This window comes from Anguilla anguilla, chromosome 6 (assembly GCF_013347855.1).
Source record: "Anguilla anguilla isolate fAngAng1 chromosome 6, fAngAng1.pri, whole genome shotgun sequence".
In the NCBI taxonomy this organism is placed as follows: Eukaryota; Metazoa; Chordata; class Actinopteri; order Anguilliformes; family Anguillidae; genus Anguilla; species Anguilla anguilla.
The window spans coordinates 56038413-56060692 of NC_049206.1; the positions used below are offsets into that span (position 1 = coordinate 56038413).

Consider the following 22280-nt stretch of genomic DNA (forward strand, 5'->3'; position numbering starts at 1 on the left):
CATTGCACAGACAGACAAGGCCACGGGCCCTAATCCAGCCCACGCCCATGAAGATCAACCCACACTCATGCTCACCTGACACTGACCTTATGACACACTGCGCAGACAAAGACAAACAAAGAAAAGAAAAGAAAACAAAACTTTATCTGGCGTTGCATGGGCCGTGTGCACCGGATTGCAGTGTACTTGCAGAACTGCATTGTGAGGAAGTGAGTCATTTGCATCTTTTTTTGTAAGGCAGTTGCGTTTAGAGGTGACCACAGTGGAGTATGTATTTGCAGATGATGTTGACAGACGGGTGTTTAAAAAAAACCCAAAAACCTAAAAAAATTCCACCACCAATGAGGGTGTATTTATAGAATGGCAAAGGTATCTGATGCGTTCAGCTTTGTCTGTCCATAACGAAGAAATTATGCTAATTAATGGGAAAATTTTAAATACTCCAAATTAGGCCCAGTTTTAGGCACACCACCAGCATGGCTGGTAAAACTAGGCAGCAGTGTAGTAAGGAGCTGGTCTTGTAACCTAAAGGTCACAGGTTCTTCGGTATATATCCGGCTGTATAAATGGATGCAGTGTAAATGCGTTGTGTAAGTCGCTCTGGATAAGAGTGTCTGCTAAATGGCTGTAATGTAATGTAGCTCAGCCTGTTACTGAAATTAAAAAGGCGACGGCTGTACTTTTAGTTTGGCAGTTCGGTATTCCAATGTCTGAATCCTTTGCCCTCCCCTTTGGCCAAAGATCAGACAGACGAAGGGTGATTATATTTTTTAAAATGCTTACTCATTCAGTAGGTTGGGGAAGTTCCGTTTTTATCGTCGAGTCTACTCTGCACGCAACGTTGTGTGCTGCGTAACGAGGCCAGTCTATTTAAGACAAATTTTAACAACTCTCAAGGGGGACTTGGCGCAGATTTGAGATCGCAGCGCGAAATCCCGGCGTCCGCAAACCTGTACAGAACAAATTATTGTTCCAACAATTTGCCACCACCCACAGGATTTGCACAAACAGTGCACACTCTTAACTATTGTTTCAATAGTTTGGGGTTAAGAGTGCTTCCTTTTTGTCATAAGATTCCTTGCCACAAATAATGTTTTTTCAAACAACGCCAGCCAAAACGGGACGCTGCGTTTTGTGTTTTCGCGCGTGTTATCGAACCCCTGGGAGGCTTTGTGTATTCTGGCACGCATAGGTGTGTCAGCTTTGTGAAAAGCAAACTCAGCAGTTACGCAAGGAGAGCCTTTCCAAAGCCACCCACGCAACGCCGTCCAGAGGAGTCGAGGTTCAGGGGTTAGTAGGGTTTTTGGCAGCGGGACTGACCTGCATCCTGGGATCAGCTCAAGGGGCCGTCGTGCTCTAAAAAGCATCAGTCATTTGACTCTCTGCAATTCTCTCTAGATCATTACTCCCAAAGATCACTCATTCTGATTAGCTTGTTATTTATTAATTTGTCACTATGAGGGGGAAAAAAAGACACTAGTGCCACACACTGTGCAACATGAACCGCATAGTCTACATTTTCAAATCTTGCCTCTTCGCTGATATTAAGCCCAATATCAATATTTGCGAATATAAACATGTCTGTATGTTTTTACTTTTCACTCATTTGTCTAAACAAGTATTTTAGTAACAATTACACTCCTGTTCTCTTTATATAATGGAGTTATTGTTTTATGTAATCGTTCTAGGGATATAAACAGGTGACCGTTTCACTGGTTCTCTTCTCCACCCCTAGCAGTCGTGCTTACGGTGCAGAGCGTGTGAGTGAGCAGACGGAGAGATCATGGAGGACTCTTCTCCCTCTGCTGCGCTCTGCACCACAGGATCCCTGAGCCAAGGGCCGGCTGTACGGACCCAGACGAACCCTTCCTCTGGATCTTCTACATCGGGGGGGGGGGGGGGCGATCTTATCCGAAAAAGGGTAGGTGTGGGTGCAGGTGTTTGTTGCAGCCCAGCACTACAACACCTGATATCAACTAATTAACTAATCGTGGTCTTCAATCAAGACCTTGATGAAGTAGAATCAGGTGTCATCGTGCTCAGCAAGAACAAAAACCTGCACCCACACCGGCCCTTGTCGGATAAGATTGGACACCCCTGGTCTGCATCCTCTACTTTGTTCCTATAGCGCTTTCATGTCACACATGTACCTCCTGTGCCACTTTCATGTTGCATGTGCCTCCATCCACCACTTGTATTGTACTCTGTATCATTGTCTTGAAGCCCAAACGTAAATAATGTCTGCTCGTCTGGAAGCGTTTCTTCAAAAACGACGATGCAGTTTTCGGTTTTGTTTTGCCTTTGATTTGAGATGCCACTTCTAAGATGATATATACCCGTTAGCATTTAGCATCTTGTACTTTTGTGTGGTTGCAGGGTGAGAAGTGGTGCTTAACTGATTTCCTGGCACATCACTGATCGAGCTGCTATTCACCGGAGCTATACTGAAGGCCACTTATTCATTCCGGGTCATTCCGACTGCTCTTTTTTTCCTCTGTCCACAGGCAGCAGTCTTCAGCATAAACGTGTGAACATACACTTCATCCCCCCCAGCACTTGAGTAACGTATTGGCCTATTCTGTGCGAAAGCATTTCTGTTCGTTTCGGTTTTATCTGTAAGAGCAGCTCACTCGATGGCGCTGAATGGACTGCCGAGTGAAAACGGATCCCGCAGCTGACAGGAAACAGAAGCAGCCTCGACATGTACACCAGCAGCGTAGTATAATGGGCTAGGGAAGTGGCCTTGTGACTTAAAGGCTGCAGGTTCAATTCCCTGCAGGTAGGACACCATTGTTGTGCCCTTGAGCACAACGTACTTAACCCCAATTGCTTCAGAGTATATCCAGCTGCATATGACAGGAGCATCTGCTAAATGTATTGTGATAAAAACTGAATACACAAAACACAGCAGGTAAAGACATAATATGGGGAAATAAGCCACACATAAGACACCTAGAGTGAATTTATTCTATGGTGCAGTTATCATCTATTTGTCCTGAAGCCACACAGTATTTCTCCGGTATTGCTACGATTCCACCAGTGACCTCACTCACTCACTCGCTCGCAAGCCGTGGGAGTACGTGCGAACTCCTCCCTCCTCGGTTGCCATGGTAACACCACGGGAGAAACAGGTGGTGTGTGTCGGTTATCGCCCAGGACAACGAAGTTCTGTTCCGCTGCCATCGGACCGGATCAGATTTGCATCCTCTGAGGAGATCCGCTGATCGGTAGATCGGGGGGGGGCTTTCTGGCCGACTCAGTTCCCTCTTAGGCGTTGCAGCCGGTGATGAAAGACTGGTGCTGGCATCACCCAATGAAGGGAGAGCTCGAGTCGGTCGGGATGACAGCGAGCGAGGAATCGCACACCAGTGACCCCCCCCCCCCCCCACCCCGGGTGACCAGTCATCTTGCAGGTATGCCCGTAGAGCTGCACAAAAAGCGTCCGGATTTGCAGACTGATGAGCATGCAGCAGCAGCGGTAGTTGATTGCACGTGCTTTGGTGGACTGCGCCTGGTTGAGCTCTTCAAGACAAATAACCAAGCATGCAGCAATGAACGGTGGTGAATTACAAAAACCGTGTGAAGTAAATGACCTTTTTTTTTTTGTTTTTTTGGTTATTCTGGCTTATACTAAAAACCCATCAGAACTGTGAGGGTAGATGTAATAAGTCTGTCTTGAATGAGACAGAAAATTAGCTGTTTTCGTTATTGTCGGAAAAAAAAAAAGAAAAAAAAAAGATAATGTCACCACAGTGCCTCTGGAGACCTTCATTTCATTTCTTTCAAACTATTTTGAATGGAGCAAAAACATGGTGAAACACAGCTTAAAAAAAAAAAAAAGGGCGTTTGTTTGTACAAAAGAACCCCTGAATAGTCTGCTTCTCGGCCATTTCCCCCCCAACCAGCCCTCCCCCCCCCCCCCCCACAGTCACCCTGTACCCATTGTGTTGATAAATCCTCTGTGTAATAGAAAATCGCACTGCTGAGTATTGTCCCGCGGAACAATTTCTCCGGCTGAAGGGGAGGGGGGGGGGGTGGGGGAGGGGGGGGCCGAAACGTTATGAATCGGAGGACCCGCGTGACGCAGGAACCCTTTCTTCCCTCCCCCGGCCCTTCCTGAGGAATCATGAATGGCCAGGTTTCTGCGCAACAGGGAAGAGAGCGCAGATTCTGCACCCCTCCCCTCTCCTCTCCTCCTCCCCCTCCCCTCTCCCCTCTCCCCTCTCCCCGTCCCCCATCCCCACCCCCACGACAGTTTTATTCTCGACATCAATGAGCTTATGTCCAGAGGCTGCCCGCTCGGAGACGGTTGCTAGGGAGACACGACACCTTTTAAGGTAGAACGATAACGGAGTGCATGCACACGTCCACGTGACGCGAAACCGAACGCGAAAATGTCAGACGGGTGGGCACCTTGCGCTCCGTATTCAATTCACTGAGAAGTGATCTTTTTTTTTTTTTTTTTTTAAATCTGTTTTTTATTGAAAGAGCACATCTACAGCCATAAAATCTCTCTGTGGCTTTAAAGGAGCAACGTTACGTTGCTGCTCTGGGCTACAGCCAACTGCCCTGGCTGTACGTTTTCCCTCCCTTAGTGACAATGAAATTACAGAAAACCGTCCGCCGCACTCATTGGCGGGAAGCACCTTGGTGATGTCCTCTGATTGGGCAGGGCCAGCTGACGCTGTAAACCAATCAGGTGCCCTGTATCCAAGAGAATGAAGCATGTAGAGCTATTTAAATCCAACCAGTAAAATACAAGATTGCTTATATGTATATTTCACATTAATAAAAGGGGGGAGGTTTGATGAGTAAAAGGTCTAACGGAAAAATCTTGTCAGATTTCACGAGCCATGAAGCAGCCGACCACCTATAGTCAAGCGGAAACCTTCGATGAAATCTTCACTTAAAATTTTCTGAATGCATAAGCGTATCTTGGCTGTCCAGAGTCGTTTATGCATATTGATAAAACTGTATATCACACGCGTGCATTGTGTGTGTCTCCTCACGTTGAGCAGCTGCAGACAAATCGAGTGGACGGTTGTAAAGCTGGATGTCTGAGAAATTTCTCCCGGGTCAGGGCGCTTCAGATCAGTCTGCAGTGCGCTTCTGCACATCTCACAGCACGAAGACGGTGTAAGAGTGAGAGCACGGCCATTTTCTCTCATTTGTAATGCAGACCCATGTTTTCATTAATCTGTTCGTAGTAGTCAATCTTGCCTTTTTGGCAAGTCATTTACCGCCATTTAACTGTGACCCAGGTCACCTTCTTTTAATTTTATTATTGTGTGTGTCAAATAAGTCAAATTCAAAAACAGTCAAATAGGCAAACAATTCATGTATAATTTCATATTGGCTTCTCTCTCACGAGTACTCTGCACTATTCTTTTTTAATGAGCCCAGTCTGTGCTTCATGATTCACGATTTTAAAAAATTCAATGTCAGACAAATATTAGTTCGGAGAGCTTTTATTTATGAATTTTCCTGATCCAAAATGTGAAGAAGTGGCTGCTCACAGAGAGAACCGGGTAATGAATTTGAGAGACGACCGAAGACCAGCTTATGAAAGGACAATTAGGATGAGTCAGACTCCAACTCGGGAGCTGAAACACACATCATTTATTCATCCATTTATTTGTATTTATAAATAGACCCACGTTTCGCTTCGTGTGAAACGAAGAGCCAGGTCTTCGGAGGCCCGGTGAGTGCTTGTCGTCGGGTGAAAGGGCGGGGCTGGGGAAACCGTGGCGACGGGGGGGCGGTTAAGCGGCCCTGTTCGCTGCCGAGACCGCGCGGTCCGAACGCCTCGTCACTGCGGTCTGAGCGAAGGTCGAAGGTCGCCGGACTAACGGAGAGAGCCGCGATCCGTCTGCTTCGTCGTTTAAAAAGTGGAGCGTGGGCGAATCTCGCTTCACCCCCCCCCCCCCACCCCGGGCGGAGGAGGACGCGCGCCGAGCAACGTGTCATTTCACGGACGAGGAGGACGACTGCGAGCGAGCAGGCGGCTGGAAACGCATTTCTGTGTAGAAAAGGAAGGCAGCCCGTTCTCTACGTTAACAGAAATCATAAAGCGCCTTGTTTATGCACGCTGGTTAATTTCCCCACAGCCAGATTTTCTATGATAATACCGCACATTGATGTTTGTGTCGTGCTGTAATACAAGGTCTTCATATTTCCCAACTTCAGATACACGTGTGTATTTTTGTGATTCGCACATACACAATAGCCCAGTGAAATTAGGATGTGAACATCTGGGGGATGTACGTATGGCTATAGCTGTCTGCACTCTTTTCAGCGCAGTGTTCAGCTTGATAAGCGTGATTGTCTGCAGACGGCATAATATGCGCAATGCATGATGGGATTGGCAGTGCAGTGCAGCATGGTGGTTAGGGGAAAGGTTGCGGGTTCCTTTCCCAGGTGGGGCACTGCCATTGGTACCCTTGGGAAAGCTATTTAACCTGACGTTTGCAAACTGCAGTCCCAAGAGGAGCCATCGCTGTTGTAACCACAAGCAACAGCTATTCTGCACTGCTGTACATTTTTTACCTGTATACAGGTATGTATCTATGTACAACACGGTCTTCATGCTAGTCACTTGAAATAGGACTGAAAAACTCCACAACCGGATTTTTAAAAAAACAGCAACAAATAAACAAAGCAAAGCAGTATAGCATTCACAACCAAGTCGATAGCCCATGGTGAAAGGTCAACTGCAGAGGGCAGTGTGTGTGCACGCTGAGCAGGTGTAGGCACCTACAGAACTCTAAGCAGGTGTAGGAGCCCTCGAAACCCAGAGCAGGTGTAGGGAAAAATTTTTTTAAAAATTTTAATTAACTAATTATGGAAGCAGCAAGAGCATTTATTTTAAGCTCAAACCCATTCTTAAAAACTGGAAACCACCGATTCAGGAGTACAGGAATCCAGTGCATCCAGTTTACAACTGGCATGAAACTTACATGCTAAAGGTTTCAAATAGGAATGCAAACTGGGGCTTTACCAGTTTAAACTGGTTTCAAGTCTGATGCGTGAACAGAGTGTAAGCCACTATGGATCAGGGAGTCTGCTAGGCAAACACACATTTTACTGTGAACTGTGTGCTTTAATGTACATTTAAGACCACAGACTGGAACAAAAGGCCCCTGTGTTAGTGATTTATAACTGCAGCCTATGCACTATGCTCCCTGTACTGAAGACGCTGGACATTATAAGCTAACGGAGAGGGGAAAACACAAACAGTGCCACCTTGACAACGCACAATGGATCATGGGAAATGGTCTCCAACACAACCAGGAAGGAACACGGACCATGAGGATACACTGAAACAATCTATCCACAGAGAGTTCCCACCAGCCTTGCTAATGTACTCAGCTGCACAAAACAATGGCCTCCTCTGTCATGCGTCTGTCTACAAATAATACAAAGGAACGTGCAAAATTCACTTGGAACCTGAGACTTCAGACTGAGAATGAAACCAACAAAGGTTCCCCCTCACTACACTTGGTCCTACACTGAATCAATACATCATTATCCATTTGTTGTCTTGGGGATAAACTGCTCAAACAAATATACCGATGATCAATATATTCTGCTCATCTCGTTTTTTGTTGCGTGTCTCTGTAAAGATTATAAAGGGGGAAATTTTTAAATACCCCTCATTTGATGTACGGGGCAAGATAATCCATGTTGAAGGGATGCCAAACACAGCCACACGCACCACCTCACGGAGGACACGCACTATCTTCAGAAACAGCCCTTTTGTGCAAAAAGCCATTTGAGCCCCGATTTCGCTCTTGAAATGAATACTGATTGGCCAATAAACCCGCGAGGAACCTCTGATTACATCCAATTAATTTCATTGTAATGCTCCATTCATACCGCTCGGTGACTAATCCCTGGCTCTCCTGTGCACGAGCCGTGCAGGACATTTTGCTCTTCATGTGCGAAAGCATCATCTCTTTTATGCAAGGGCATGGCAGAGGAGGATATGATTCGTGAAAAAGCAGGCAATAATGCTGATTTTTTTAATCCTTCCACTGTGATGGAGAAACCAAGTCATTCCTCCTGATCTTTAGAAGCTCTGTGAGAAACAGATCCACAAACATTCATACCGTAGAACCTGATAATGATGACAGCATTATTATTACCATTATTATGGAAATGCATTCAGACAGCAATTTGTTTTGTCATGAAATGACTGATCGCACCTTTGAATACACCTATGCAGGTATGGAGGCATGTGCTTATGTTCGAAAAACCAACAGCTTAGAAGATTATTTTTGTTTATACAGATGGGTTGAATGTCCATATGCATGAATACAATTTCATGGTTTTACTGATTAAAATATACAGATTTGACTCACTATAACCCAACTGCTAACATGAACATGTGAAACATACCCCAAAACCAAGGACCAACTGTTCCTCTCTAGATTCCTGTGTTGATCAGAAAAATTAAGATAATTACAAGGCAGCAAAAATTCATCAGTTAATAAAAACAAAAGTTGTTGCTGCCATAGAAACCGACCAGTGCATGTAAATAGTCAGATTACATAATTAGATACACTGACACCAATTCTCCTTGCTACAGAAATCTGCAAAGTTACCTGATTGATGGCAATATTTATGCATGATACAAGGACAATTTTAAACCTTGAGATTCTGTCAATAGCCACACAGAGAGATACGTAGACTGACAACAAATCTGAAAGGATCACTGATGCTTTGGTGTGGTATTTCAGGTTTCTAGCAGCAGAAATGATCTGAATCATACAAGTTTCACTTAAAATCAGGGGCTTTGCCAAGATCTTACCACTATTGCTGTTTCACTCATTCCTGTAAGAGCTCAACAAGACAACAAAACATAATTGTTTGTATTCACTTTGAAAACCTTTGCAAAAAACACAATTTAAAATTCAAAAATTATATTTATTTTAAGTTTTAGGGAAAAGTACAAAAGTAATACATGATAGAAACGGTCTGTTCTTTGACTGTAATCTAAATAATTGATCATGTTGTGCACATATTTGGCTTTGTGTTTTTTTTGGGGGGGGGGGGGTGAGAAAATATCATATTAACAGTTTGGGAAAAATTTACTGGGTATGATCAGCATAGTCAACTGGATTTTGATAAGCCTATCATAAAACCAATCCCATACAATGCTAAATTACACATATCCCACAAACATCGTACCATATTCCTTCTGATGTAATCGACTGTCTTGTCACGTGACAAAAGTGTTTCTTTCGGGTGGGAGGTGCGTCCCTCTTTGTCACTGTTAGAAAGCTAGCCAGCTACAGCTAGCGTTACCTCCCGTAGTAATAGTGAGGTGTAGATAGCAAGCAAGTTTCTAAACTTGAGCGAATATTTTGAATTGATAGTTTTTTACGATCGGAAGTTAACCGCCTTTATACTGTTTACCAAGCGATGGTAAGTGCACTTTGGTTAACTGGCTAGACTGTTTTTTCAATACGTTAGTCTAACTAGAGACTCGCGTTAGTTACCTTGCGAGGTGATAACTTGGTCTCATCAACAGTTGCAACCAGCCGTCTATACGGTTGTTTCACAAGACTTACGTGTTAAGTATTATTTAAGATTAATGTAAGTATCTAGCTGACTAGCTAATTTGCCTCGCGTGTACCGTTATCACAATGGTTTGTTGACATCACCAGTTGTGCACTTGCAACCGGTGTGCTTGGTTACCATGGTGACGGAAAGTGTACTCAACTAGACTCTCCTGCTAGAATACAGCCATCATGTTTCATCGGCCATAAAATCATTAAAATTAACCTCAATGTGTTGTAGTTGGCTGGTCAAGCGAGAAGCAGTGTACCAATTTTGTATTGTTGTCTTTCAGTTAAGAGGAGATGCAACAGTAGCAAAATAAAGAAAACAACAAAAAGCCTTTCTAGTTTATAACAAACAACGTTACTCCTGTTTTATCAATTTATAACGTTCATTTGTATGCTAATTTACGTTGAAGAGCGAAGCCTTTTGGTAACAGGTATAGCAGCTCTGCCATTAAATAATGTTCAATGAACGTATTTGTATCACCAATGAATGAGCCGCCTTCTATAGCTAGCGTTCGTGCAGCTGTAACGTTACTGTCAACGCGTCATCATAATAAATGTTTCATTCGATTCCATACCAAGGCCATATTCTAAAATGAATCATAATAACATGCATGTCCTGTGTAAATTCAGTGATTTACAAAGAAATCTGGATTTAAGCATGTATATAAAAATAACTATAAAGTGAACAAGATGTAGCTACATGCTCGTGCTCTCTTAACTTCCTTTCTCAGATTGTGTGTTATTCTCTTCAAATGCAGTGGACGCAGACCTGGGCCTGCTTCGGTCGAGACATTATGGAATACGTTTAACGTCGTCCAACTCCGTTAACCTCGGAAATCGTGGACGATGTCTTCTGTGGAGAAAAAATGCGACAAACGCGAGCCTTTTTACCTGAGCCCGTGTCCGAAGAGGAAGACGAGCGCGGAGATTATAAGCGAAGCCCGGCGGTCCCTCAGGGCGGTCAGCACGCGAAGGCCCTTCACTCCGAAGGATGACCAGAGGCACCTATTCGGACAGACATCGTCTCGCGCCTCTGAGGCCAGACCGCCGTCTACTTTCAGGTCAGGACACTTATCATAACTGCGGCGTTACCAGTTTTATGGCAAAATTTAAACTTGGAAACTAGACTAGGGAATAGAGCCGTGGTGTGCCGCGGGTTTACATGGTTGCATTAGATTGTATGGTACAGCTGCCACGCGCAATCAGGGAGACCTCAGGACAGGTGTGATTGTTACGAGACACGCTCCTGGTCACGAGGAAAGCGCTGCTTACCTGTGTGGGCATACCCCACTGCACCAAGCATAACCTGGGTACTTTCTAAAAAGAACTGTTGGCTTTTTTTGCTATTGTTGTTCTTAGTTACACATACCCAAGACGGTGTGTGGAGTTGTAATGATGATATTAACCTCCTCCTAATATCGTTCAAACTTAAGTGCATATTTAGTAATAGTGTCTAAAACCCTCATTCAGTTAGTTCATGCTGGTCTCACCCTTTGTGTAATGATATTGCGTTTTTATGACCACACATTGTGCTTCGTGCAATAATTCATGAATGCGATTTTTTTGATTTTTAGTTTATATTTAATCTTTTTGTTTTGGCCCCAACAAAAAAAGATTAACATTTGCTGTGCATTTTTAATGTATGCATTTATTTATTGCTATGAAGGGGTGAGAAGTTGCATGGCACAAAGTCATAGAAATATTTCATTGGCTTGATTTTGCAAGTTCTGTCCAGCAGTACTGTGCAGTAGTATCAGAACACTTATATTAGGATACATCACTTTGGTAGTTTTATATGTTAGAAGTGTCGTTGTGTTCTTCGGTTTTGCAGCATGCTAATCATAACGCGCTCTTGTCGTTTCAGCCTTTATGCTCGTAATTTTGAAGAATCGGATTCGAGGCCTAACTCGGGGAAACGGCTTTCGCCCCTGGAACACGTACGTCAGATAGCCTCGCTCTTTGCTCTTGCGCCAACTGCCGTTATGTGCTCTGAGTGGTGTGTCTGCTAGACGACTAAACTGGAGTCGCTTCAGATTTGCAACAACTGCCATTAAAGAACAGCATTCCCAGCTGCCACAGGCCTCTCCTAGAAAAGAGAGCAGGTGACATCATTAATGACATCATTCGCACGTTGCAGGCCGAAATGTTGGCTGGCTGTCTGTTTTCATCTTTCAGATTGTCTGTGTGCGTGTTAAAGGACACACATTTGTCTTTCACTTTTCTGCCTATAACCGATCGGTGTTTTGTGCCCATCAAATTACCGACATAAAAGAACTTTCATTTCCGCCCCACTAATCAGTGTCATGTCGACCTTCATGGCCAAGGTTGATTAGTCATCTCACCAACATCAACAGTCACCTAACCAACATTTTGGTGGGTAAATAGTTCAGAGCAGAAACTGGCTCAGTATCCTGACGGAGATCAGATCTCATGGTGTGCCCCGGTATCTGTCAATCAATCAATCTTTACTGGCATAGCTCATTTCATCAAACTGAATGCAATGCAATGCATTTCACATAGGAAACAATCTATGAAAACAATAAAAATCAATACAACAGTGCGATTAAAGAATGATAGACAGCTGACAGATCGATAGATAAATAAATAAATGTATAAATAAGTAAGTAATACATAAATAAAAATGAAAAGGAAATAGTCTGTGAATGTTCCCCGGTGAAAGCGAGGCTGAGAAGGCAGGCGTTGGGTTGATGTGTCTGCGGAAAGCTCACGCCGAGGGACCCTGCGGAGAGCAGGCTCCACCACACCGCTCGCATCGCTCTGCAAAAAGGAAGTGACACGCCGGCTTCTTACTGTAACGGCCCCCCGGCCGCCCCAGGAAGCGGTCGCGTTCGGGTTCGGTTTCGCGGAAATCCTGCCTGTTTTGAGCGTTCGCGCCGTCGAAAACAATAAAGGAACCGCACTCATCATCGCCCCCTTGACATCATCGCTCTACCTGACCTCTACCGAGCCCCACGTCTTACAGCTGGCTGCTCCTGCAGTGTAATGTTTAACATTCCCAGTGTACATTATGAACATGTATAACAGAGAGATGTGCTGTCCATTTAAATGCCCCCCCCCCCACCCTCCTCCTGGTTACCCTCTTGCCCTATTCAGTCTCATTGCTGACCTGGTGAATCAAGCTTGAGTTTATTTTTTAAAATTAAGTCACATTCCCTAATAAACAAGCTGCACACATTGTACAGAGCTGTAGTCAATGTCAGTTGTTTTTAAATGTTCTTTATGAATAAGGTTGACTTCACTTTGACTTGACATGTGCTGTCCATTGCCTCACCCAGCCCTGCTATAACACAGGCTTTATGGTGAAAGTCTTGGGTTATTTCAGTGTTGGGTTATTGGGTTATTATGCTGGTGCAGATTCCACAGCCGTGCGTGAGGAGGGCTGACTTTGGCCTCAGTGATCCCTCTGCTCGATGACGTGTTTTTATTTCTTTCTTATTTTTTTCGGAGCAGAAGCCCAAACTGCCCGCACCTCCGGACGATGACCCGGACGGCCCGGCGGCTCTCCCGCGACCTCCGCCCGACCCTCTGCAGCGCAGGAGGGCGGGCGGCTCCCGGCCCCGCCCGCTCAAATCATGCCCCCCGACAGGACTCCCCCCCGCCAAGCCGTCGGAGGAATGTAAGGCTGCGGGAGCGGCCGGCAGGCCTGCTGCCTCCGTGCTGTTTCTGCCTCCACATCTCTGGAGAAAACTCTAGAAGAACGTGCTTTTCCTGCCAGATTATAGTACGTGCGCGCACTGTATATGTCTACGCACTACATTCCAAATATGTATACAAATATGTGAACAAAAAAAATAATGATGAAGTCGAAGTGGTGACGTGTCGTTCTGTTTAGGCCCGAAAAAGAAGGCCTCGGACTCCTCCCCTGCAGAGGAGCGCTGGCCGGCGCCGTGTGGCGACGGGAGCGTCCCGCTGAAGGGGAGGAGCCTAACGGGAGCCGGTTCCCAAGGAGACTGTGAGACGGCTCGCCCGCGTTCCCCCTCCGGCGAAAGGTAGGCCTCTTACCCCGTCCCTGAGAGACCTGCAGACCGCCTCGCTGTCGTTTAGCTGGGTCTTCTCACGCTTGCAACATAGCTGACAAGTGTTTCGCCACTTTTTAGGGCGGGTCCCATTAACAGTCCCGCCCACCCCGTGTCCCTTAATACGATACGGCTGCAGGACGTGGTCTCAGTGACCTTTCAGAGCTTCTCCTGTTACCAAAACTCCTCTTTGACTGCGGGGATTATGTGCACACACGAGCACGCCCCATCTTCGCACCAGACCTGGGTCAAATGCGTATTTGTTTCGGATTCAAATACTTTTCTACGCTTGTCTGGTGTATTGGAACCAATGAAATACTCTCAAAAAGTGCAAACCCCACCTTCATGGTCATTCTGGCTGGCTCAGTTACACCAGGCAAGATCAATAGAGCCCAGAATAGCATTTGAATCCAAAACAAATACGTATTTGACCCAGGTCCGCTTCGCACACTCCATTTCCAACACAATTACAGGGACCCTGCGTGTAATACCATTTCCATACTTGTGCCGAGATGAAGAAATGGACCCTCGGAGAAGTCGGAGAACGACGATTCCGCTCAGAGCTTCGGGTTTATTGCTCCAAATGGGTCTCTATTAGATTTAGATGCCCATCTGCGCGGAGCTCGCCCGGGCCTGCTCGTTAGCTGGTGTGTGTTTTTTTGAGCTCGCCCCGAAGACAGGGGATGAGGTCATGTCTCTCGGGCGCGGCGCGGCTGAGACAGAGGAGCGCCGTTGAACTTTGCGTCCAATCAGAGGCCCGGGTGTCCCCGAAAAACATTCAGCAGAGCTTGCTGTTTTTTTCTTTTGACGTTGGGCGAAATGCAGGTGCCTTCTTGTCGCCCCGCGCCGAGCGGAGTGACATTCGGAGAGAGTCTGGAAATATCATTATGCTCTCTTCTATCTCGCCGGAGTAAACAATGGGAAAATTTAAAATAGGATTACTTATCCCGGGGTAAGTCAATTTGGTCAGCGTGTGGTCGTGCGTCGGACGGGGCCGGCTTGAATTAGGAACGGTCCGGGCCTTGCTGTCACGTTTGCGGCGAGCTTGTTTGTGACAGGGCTGACGTAACTGAAGGAGGAGACAATTCCCGAGGAATCTCATTTGACCGACTTCCTGCTTTGAGGCCGGGAGAATTACGCAGGGGTGAGAGGGACGCGGAGTCGCTTTACCCTGAAGGGAACCTGGGAAGTAATTATCCACCAGTCAATGTCAACATTGTTCTATTTGTTGTCACCGATGTTGCCTGTGATTGGTGGAGCCTCCTCTCTGGTTTCTGTTTGCAAGGTGGTAACTATGGTGGCATTCTATGGTGACAACACCAATATGCAATCCATATTTTAGTGTTTTGATAAATAATTTAAAGTATGTGTGTTGACGAAAGTAGCAGCCTGTCCAATATCCTAATTTTCTTTTTGAACCTTTGAACACATTTTGTTTATGACTGAGCTATGCGTTCAAGCTCTGCCTGCGGTATTGTAAATTGGCTAGCAGAATTGAACAAAGGACAGTATGTTTCATTGCAATTGTTTGTATAAGTAGTGTTGTCTCTTTGAGGCCAACCAATATGATGAATAGCGAAGAGTGAATTTCCGTCTCAAACACCATCAGTCATATTTATACAGAATTTGAAAGGGGGTCTCCCATCCTTCCAACACACCTGACAATCACACTGTATTTTTTTGGGATTTTAAATAGTAATTTTATAAAAGGTAAATAATTTCAGAGAAAATCGATTGCAGTCTCGACCAAACCAAGTTGTACCTCATCATAAGAATATGTGCTCATATTTATCCAGCAAGTGAAATGGACATTCTTCATTAAAACACAATTCAGAGTGTGATATAAAAGCACACAGACAGCCAGACAGAGCTAAAACGTACACGCACACGCGTGTGTCTTTGTGGGGCTGTGATCTATGATCTGTGATAATGTTGAGCGTGGAGTGCCTGCCACTGCCCGCGTCGTTCGCGTAGCGAGGTAAAGAAACTGGCACGTTCGCCGTTCGCACATTACCACAGTGACATCTTGTGGCGCGAAGGTAACTCATAATTATCTGCGAGGGGGAAAAAACTAGCACTGCTAACATCGGGCTCCAGTGATGCAGCGTACCTAAAGATCCGACAGCGGCGTTTTTGGGACCTATGTCAACATTTTATAACGGACACAACTTGTTTACACAGAATTGTTTACATGTGAACTGAAATTCCATCATGCAGGCTTTTGACTTTGCCATTTTTTTCTCTCGTTTCTCTTTCTCTTTATGTTAATAATTATCATTTGTTGATGTGTAGCTGGGCGCTTTAATTTGAGGTACTGTTAAATTGCGGACAGATCGCTGACGCGACAGTCCGCCCACGTCGCTGTGTGTGTTGTGCTCATGTCCGCTTCTTGTCTGTGTCTCCGGTCATCCAGTGGAACATCCCGTCCTGGCAGTGCTGAGACACCTGTAAAATCATCTGCTCCAGCAACAGGTCTGCACAAAAAAAACATCTACGGACCTCGTCCTCTTAAGACTGTGTGTGTGTGTGTGTGCGTGTGTGTGTATGTGCGTATGTGTATATGTGTTTGTGTGTGTGTGTGTACTACTTGGCCTGAACAAGGTGTGCGTGTAGAACACTGTTTCAGGTGCGTGAGAGTTTTGTTGTGTAAAATTTGTTCTTTTGTTTCGGGGCACTGTCTCAGAAAAGAAGTCGCCCGCACCTTTTGTTTTTTGTCTTGCGGAGCTGCGCTCTGTTGAGAACTTTAAACCACTAAGCCCTGTTGCTAAGGGCTTTTTTCTCCCACGTTCTAAATGCGGCAGCCAATGGCTGCAGGCGGCGCGATCGGCGGCGACTGCTTCCTGCGACTGTTAGACAGATATGCAAATGTATCGCGAAGTGTCTGAGTGGAACAAAACAAAAAAAACAGGGAAGTGCAGATGCGAACGGTGACCTTTGAACCCGTATGAAACTTCCTCCAGAGCGATTTATTTTGAGAAGATGAACTTGTGAACCAGCGCTAACATTTCTGCAGCTATTTAAAAATGTTGGCGTTGGCACGTCAGGAAATGGAAATTGTTCACGGTAGAAGTAACATGGCGGTAACATATCTTTTAATATTAGATTAAGGTGAAAAGGCATCAAAATTTAATCAGATTTTATAGCCCTTTATGTTGCTGTCTTTCCGTATATATATGAAATACATTCATATACAGGCTGGTAATTCAATCAACATTCTTGACTAACAGTTAAAACCAAGATTTTTTCTCCCCGTAAACACAGTTTGTCAAAAACTCTGATGTTTATGTAGAAAAAGTGAACTTTTAAGTGAATGTTAAGGACAAACACTAGTTGACTACAGGCCACAACGTCTTGATCCAAAGGAGGCTGAAAATCTAATCAGTTCTCTTAATTAGTGTTCCATCCATCCATCCATTTTCTAAACCACTTATTCCAGGTCAGGGTCGCAGGGGGCTGGAGCCTATCCCAGTGTGCATTGGGCAAGAGGCAGTAATATACCCTGGACAGGTGGCCAATCCATCGCAGGGACTATGAAAGCTTGTGTATAACACAAATAATCTCTGCCAAGAATAACAGAAAAGAAATGAGTATCTGCAAATAAATACACGAGTCACTTATTTAACCAGAAACCAGCACCAAGACTGCAGGGGATGGGTCAGTTCCTTTTTAAATCTTTAAATTGAGGAAATGCATTGGGTTCTATTATTTAACAGAAAAGTCCTCGTGGGAACTTTACGAACAGTTTAGTGCTATTTTCGATTCAAACCCTGCTGGGATGAGTAGCCATAATGTGTCACAGCGTGTCTTTGTTTTCTGCAGTCGAATCTTGTGATTGTAGCTCTTTTCTGTTCCTCGCTGTAGATTTGGAAGGAGCGGAAACGAAAGGCCAGTTGGAGGAAAGTGCATTCTGGGAGACTCGAGTCGCCCCCCTCCTTCAGCAGCTGGAGTCCGTCCCACAGGGTAAGGGCCTTTCGCAACGAAACCGCCAAATAACGGCGAGGGAGAGAGATTTTCGTCTCGCTTCTGTGCGCCTTTATCGCGTTCGTATCTTGCCGATCTGAACGATGATCTGCGGCAGTTTGAATTTCTTCATGGCTTGAGGTTGTGATGGAAGAAAAATACAAAAAAAGCACCACCCCCTGCCCACCCCACCCCAAATAAACATTATTATTTGTGGAAAAAGGGTGGTTTGGGGGTTTCTATGAAATGATTTCAGTACAGAACTCTCTATGTTTACTGTGAGTGTGAGAAAATGTCAAGAATTGAAATCTAATAAAAGTAAATATTTTAGTCCTTCTAAAATTGAATGGAATCGAGTTTGAAAGACAAATATTAAATATTTATCCTTAAATATACCAAGTGCTTCTTGGCTCATGCATAAAACACTGTTTAGAGTTGGAACTAGATTGGCGGATTCTAACTCTGGTTAACCATTAAATAAACTGGAATTCTGTTGACCCACACCTTCTTCCACGCAGAGAAAATATTAATTCTTGAGGCAAAAAAAACCTGTAAAGGTTTAGCAATGATACATATATTACATAATGCTTTAACCCATTAACACTGACATCCTGCATAAGTTTAACCGAAAGGTAATTTTTAAACCAGATGGCCGAGTTTCAAAAGTAGTTTTGTGTGACTCGGTGAGCCTGATTTACTAAGACCTTTAGCATGTGCAAATGTTTTAGCTCATGCAAAACTAATAACACAACCAATGATCGACGCAAAACACATGCCATGAACAATCATTGGTCATGTTATTGGGTTAGAGTTTGCTAAAAGGTTTTGCACTTGCTACAGGTCCAAGTCAATCAGGCCCAATATGTACAGCGCCTCTTGTATGTATTGTACTTAATCTGATCAGTTGAGAGGGAACGTACCAGAACACAAGTAAGCCTCTGGAAATGGGAAGATTTACTGAAAGGTTCTATCATATGTAGAAAGTTCTGGTTCTGAGTGCTTGAGTGAATCTAGCGTGCAGATTTCGGTATTTCTGAATGTCCTTTCAGATGGCACGGGCAGCGTGGAGGGACTCTGCAGAGCCTGCCAGCGCCTGCTTTGCATTCTGGGAGAGGGCGACCTGCTGGGGCGGAAGTGCAAGCGGAGGGCGGTGCTCCTGAGGGCCCTTTTCCAGCTGATCGACGTGGACTCCGCCCGGCTCACCCTGGAGCTGGCCAAACTCATCCTGGCTGTGAGTGGGCCCGTCCTGTCTCTGACCCTGCTGGAGGACGCACACAGACACAGCTAAACGCTCGGTGGAAAATCTACTCTGATATCGTACATACAGAGTGCATAGAGATTGCATCTTGCGGGCAGAAGTGCAAGTGTAATTGTTAAGGAAGTGAGCTTGTAACCAGAAGGTTGTTGGTTCAATTCCCAGGGAGGACACTGCTGTTGTACGTGAGGTCCCTAGCCCAAATTGCTTCAGTATGTATCCTGCTGTGTAAAATGCAGAAAGCTGCTGAGCAGGAGTGTTTGCTAAAGGTCAGGAATGTATTGTCCCTGTTCGACTCATATGAACTGTTAGAGGCTATTTATCCTTATATTGCACTGTTACAGTTGACTTAAAATTACTGTAATTGATATTACACTGTCAGAAAACTCACGGTTTAAAAAAATGAACTTTTATTGTTAGTTATGAAGGGAAAGAGCTGACGTCTTGTGTTTTGTGTCCCTTCTTTATTTTCAGCTCAGCGTCAGCGGGAACAATCTGCTCAATATCTGCAAGCTGGTCTTCAAGATCAGCCGCAGCGAAAACAACGACGCGCTCTTCCAAAACAACTCCATCGTAGGTGAGACTCCCCAAAGCCTGCTTCTCATCACCGTAGACAATGCACGATTTACTCGATCACAACCAGCCCTGGCCTTTACAGGCCACCCGAAACGGTTCTTTGATCTGATCTGGGGAAAGTGGGGCACAATAAACATTTATTGAGCATACATAAGCCCAACACGCACACTCTACCTTGAGATTTGCCCTTTTTTCATTGTGCAGAGGCCCGAATCATTGGTTGCATTTTGTTAAGCAAAGGAGAAAAGAGAGTGTAGAATCTGGAATATGTTCATTGTCCAAGTATCAGCACCTCACTAGCAATCAGGTGCGCGTCTTCTCTTTGACGAATGTGACTGAGAACGTAAGCTGCAGGCCGTGTTGGATGCGTTAGATGTGTTAGATGTGTCAGATGTGTCAGATGTGAATGTGAGGCGGTAACAGAGAGACAGCGAGGCTGCTCTTTGAGAGCGAGCACTCAGTGGGGCTCGAGCGTTTTTCGCGGCGGACGATGACGGGCGTGCGTGTCGTGTCTCCACCCCTCAGACTCGCTGCTGGCGGTGCTGGGCGCGCAGGACGTCCTGTCGGCGGGCGAGGCGGCGCTCTACTGCGTGGGGACGCTCAAGTTCCTGTCGGGGAACCGGGCCCTGCTGGCGCCGCTGGTGAGCGCGGGGTGCGTCCCCGCCCTGCTGCGATTGGCCGGGAGGCTGGCGAGCCTGGCCCCGCCCGGCCACGCCCACTTCGCCGTCTCCGGCCACATCCTGGTCCAGGTGAGCCCCCTCGAACCCGTGCAGGACTCTCTGTGACCCCCCCACCACCCCCCCCCCCCCTCCCCTGGGCGTTTCACACCCTGCTCTTCGCTTTTCTCCTCCTCTTCCTCTGTTTCTATCCCTTCTCCTTTCTTGCATCTCGCTCTCTCTCTCTTTTCTCACTGTCTTCCTTTTCACACTCAATCTTTTTTTCTCTCATTTTTTTTTTTCGCTGACTCTCATTTGTCTTCTGCCTCTCTCTCCTCCATCAAACTGTTGCTGTTTCCTTTTGGCCGTGTTGCTTTTTTATCGTTTAATCAAGATCGAGAGTCGTCGGTCAGAAGTTTCTTTCCCCACTTGAGCGGGAATAAAATGTGAAATATTCGCGGGAGCATTTTGTACCGTGCAGCACCCACAATTTGTTTTTGTTATTGTCTGGATTTTTTTTTTTCTCAATTCACTTCCCGCGGAATTTTTTTTTATGGAGCACATTTTGTCCTATAGAACTTTTGTTCCAATCTGCTGAACTGAACGTCCTGTAAAAAACACACCAAGCCCCCGAGTGTTGATGTGAGCGTGTGTAAAATAACCGGGGGCTGGCTGTGGTTTTATTGTCCTCGTAATGTAGTTAAACTGTAAAGTGTACTCTGAGTGCTGTCAGTAAGATACATAAAGGACTGGTTCGCTCTAGAGTTGAACAGTGGCTAAAAGTATTCGCTAAGTGAACACACTGTAATGTAATGGTGTCACGGTTTCTGTGCAGGTAGATCATTTTTCTGTGCCTGCACCGGCTCAGTGGTTAGCATTCCGATTAGCCACTCGGCTAATCGTTATTTTGGTGTGTGGGGACGATTAGTTCGAGCTTGCAGATTAGCCACTCGGCTAATCGTTATTTTTGGTTCCTGTGGGAGGATTGTTCCTGCTTGAACATTCCATGCATTCCTGCAGGGTTACCTCTGATCGGTTTCACCTGTGGGTTGCTCACATCTTCCGCTGATTACCAGCCACACCTGTGGCTGGGTATTTAAAGCGTCAGTAGGCAGTGGAACGGTGCTTGAGTGTAACGTGTTTTGCTCTAGCCAGTTCCCTGTCGTATTTCTGAGGAAGGTGTAAGGATTTTAAGAACAAAGAAATTTAAAAGAATTCTGACTTCAGTTTGTTTGTTTTTTTTGGAGAAAGGTATTAGGACGGTATATGTCCAGATTCTGAGGCTGGTGGTTTTAAGGGGTTATTGTGTCGCCGTTGGGGCACAAACCTTTCTGCCTCTTACTAACCAGTTTCCCCCCTGGTTTTAGTTGGCCTCAGAACTTCTTCTGTTTGTTTTTTGAAAAGACATTTTCTTTCTCTCTGCTTCGGGTCGAAGTCGTTTTTCTTTTCTTTTCCCTGTTCGTTTATTTTCTTTAGATACTCCTCCCTCGGTTACCCGTTTAGGGGTTTGTTCATTTTTTGGGATACGTCCCTTAGGAGTATAGCACCCCCTTCTTATTTCGTCTCTCACGAGACTCAGTGGTTACTGGAGTACCCCTTTGGTAACTTATAGATCCCCTGTTTGGTCGCGTCTGGTCTTCACACTTCCCCTCCCTCACAGTACACTCAAGCCACATGGAAGTACCAGCGACCATCGGCCTGGATCAGGCTGTTACGGCTCAACAAGCCGTCCTGACGGCCCATACAGAGGGTCTACAAATGTTGCACAGTCAACAAATAAACACCACTGCACAACAGGCAGAGCTGTGCGAGCGTTTGGCCCTACAAGAGGAGGCGTCACGCCGCCAGGAAGCTACTCTGACCGGCCTGCTAGAGATTATGAGTCGCCAGCAGGTGGCTTCCGAGGAGTTTAGGCGAGGTTTCGAGGAACACCAGGTCCGGGTAGAGGAAGAGCGACGCCTTGAACGCGAGGAGACGAGACGTTTCCAAACTGAGTTTCTTCGGAGACTCGATGCTCGCGCTCCCAGTATACAAGCACAATCCTTTCCTTCCCAGACATACACACCGGCACTCACAAATAATCAGGAACCTAAACTTCAGCTCCCTGCTCCGTTCGAAGGTGAATCCGGCAAATGCCGGGGGTTCATAACACAATGTTTTATACAGTTTCGAGCTCATCCTTCACGATATGCTACGGACGAATCAAGGGTGGCGTTTATTGTTAGTC

At 45.6% G+C, this 22280-nt stretch overlaps 1 protein-coding gene across 1 annotated transcript in view; it reads left to right on the forward strand.

Moving 5' to 3' along the window:
• The first annotated feature begins 9170 nt into the window (after positions 1–9170).
• Positions 9171–22280, forward strand: part of armc2 (armadillo repeat containing 2) — a 29534-nt gene continuing 16424 nt past the window's right edge. Inside the window, 10 exon segments of the mRNA XM_035421756.1 lie at positions 9171–9426; positions 10328–10630; positions 11434–11506; positions 13041–13206; positions 13423–13579; positions 16020–16078; positions 17468–17566; positions 18616–18797; positions 19296–19398; positions 19923–20146. Coding sequence (XP_035277647.1) covers positions 10416–10630; positions 11434–11506; positions 13041–13206; positions 13423–13579; positions 16020–16078; positions 17468–17566; positions 18616–18797; positions 19296–19398; positions 19923–20146 — 1278 coding nt within the window. The 5' untranslated portion in view covers positions 9171–9426; positions 10328–10415.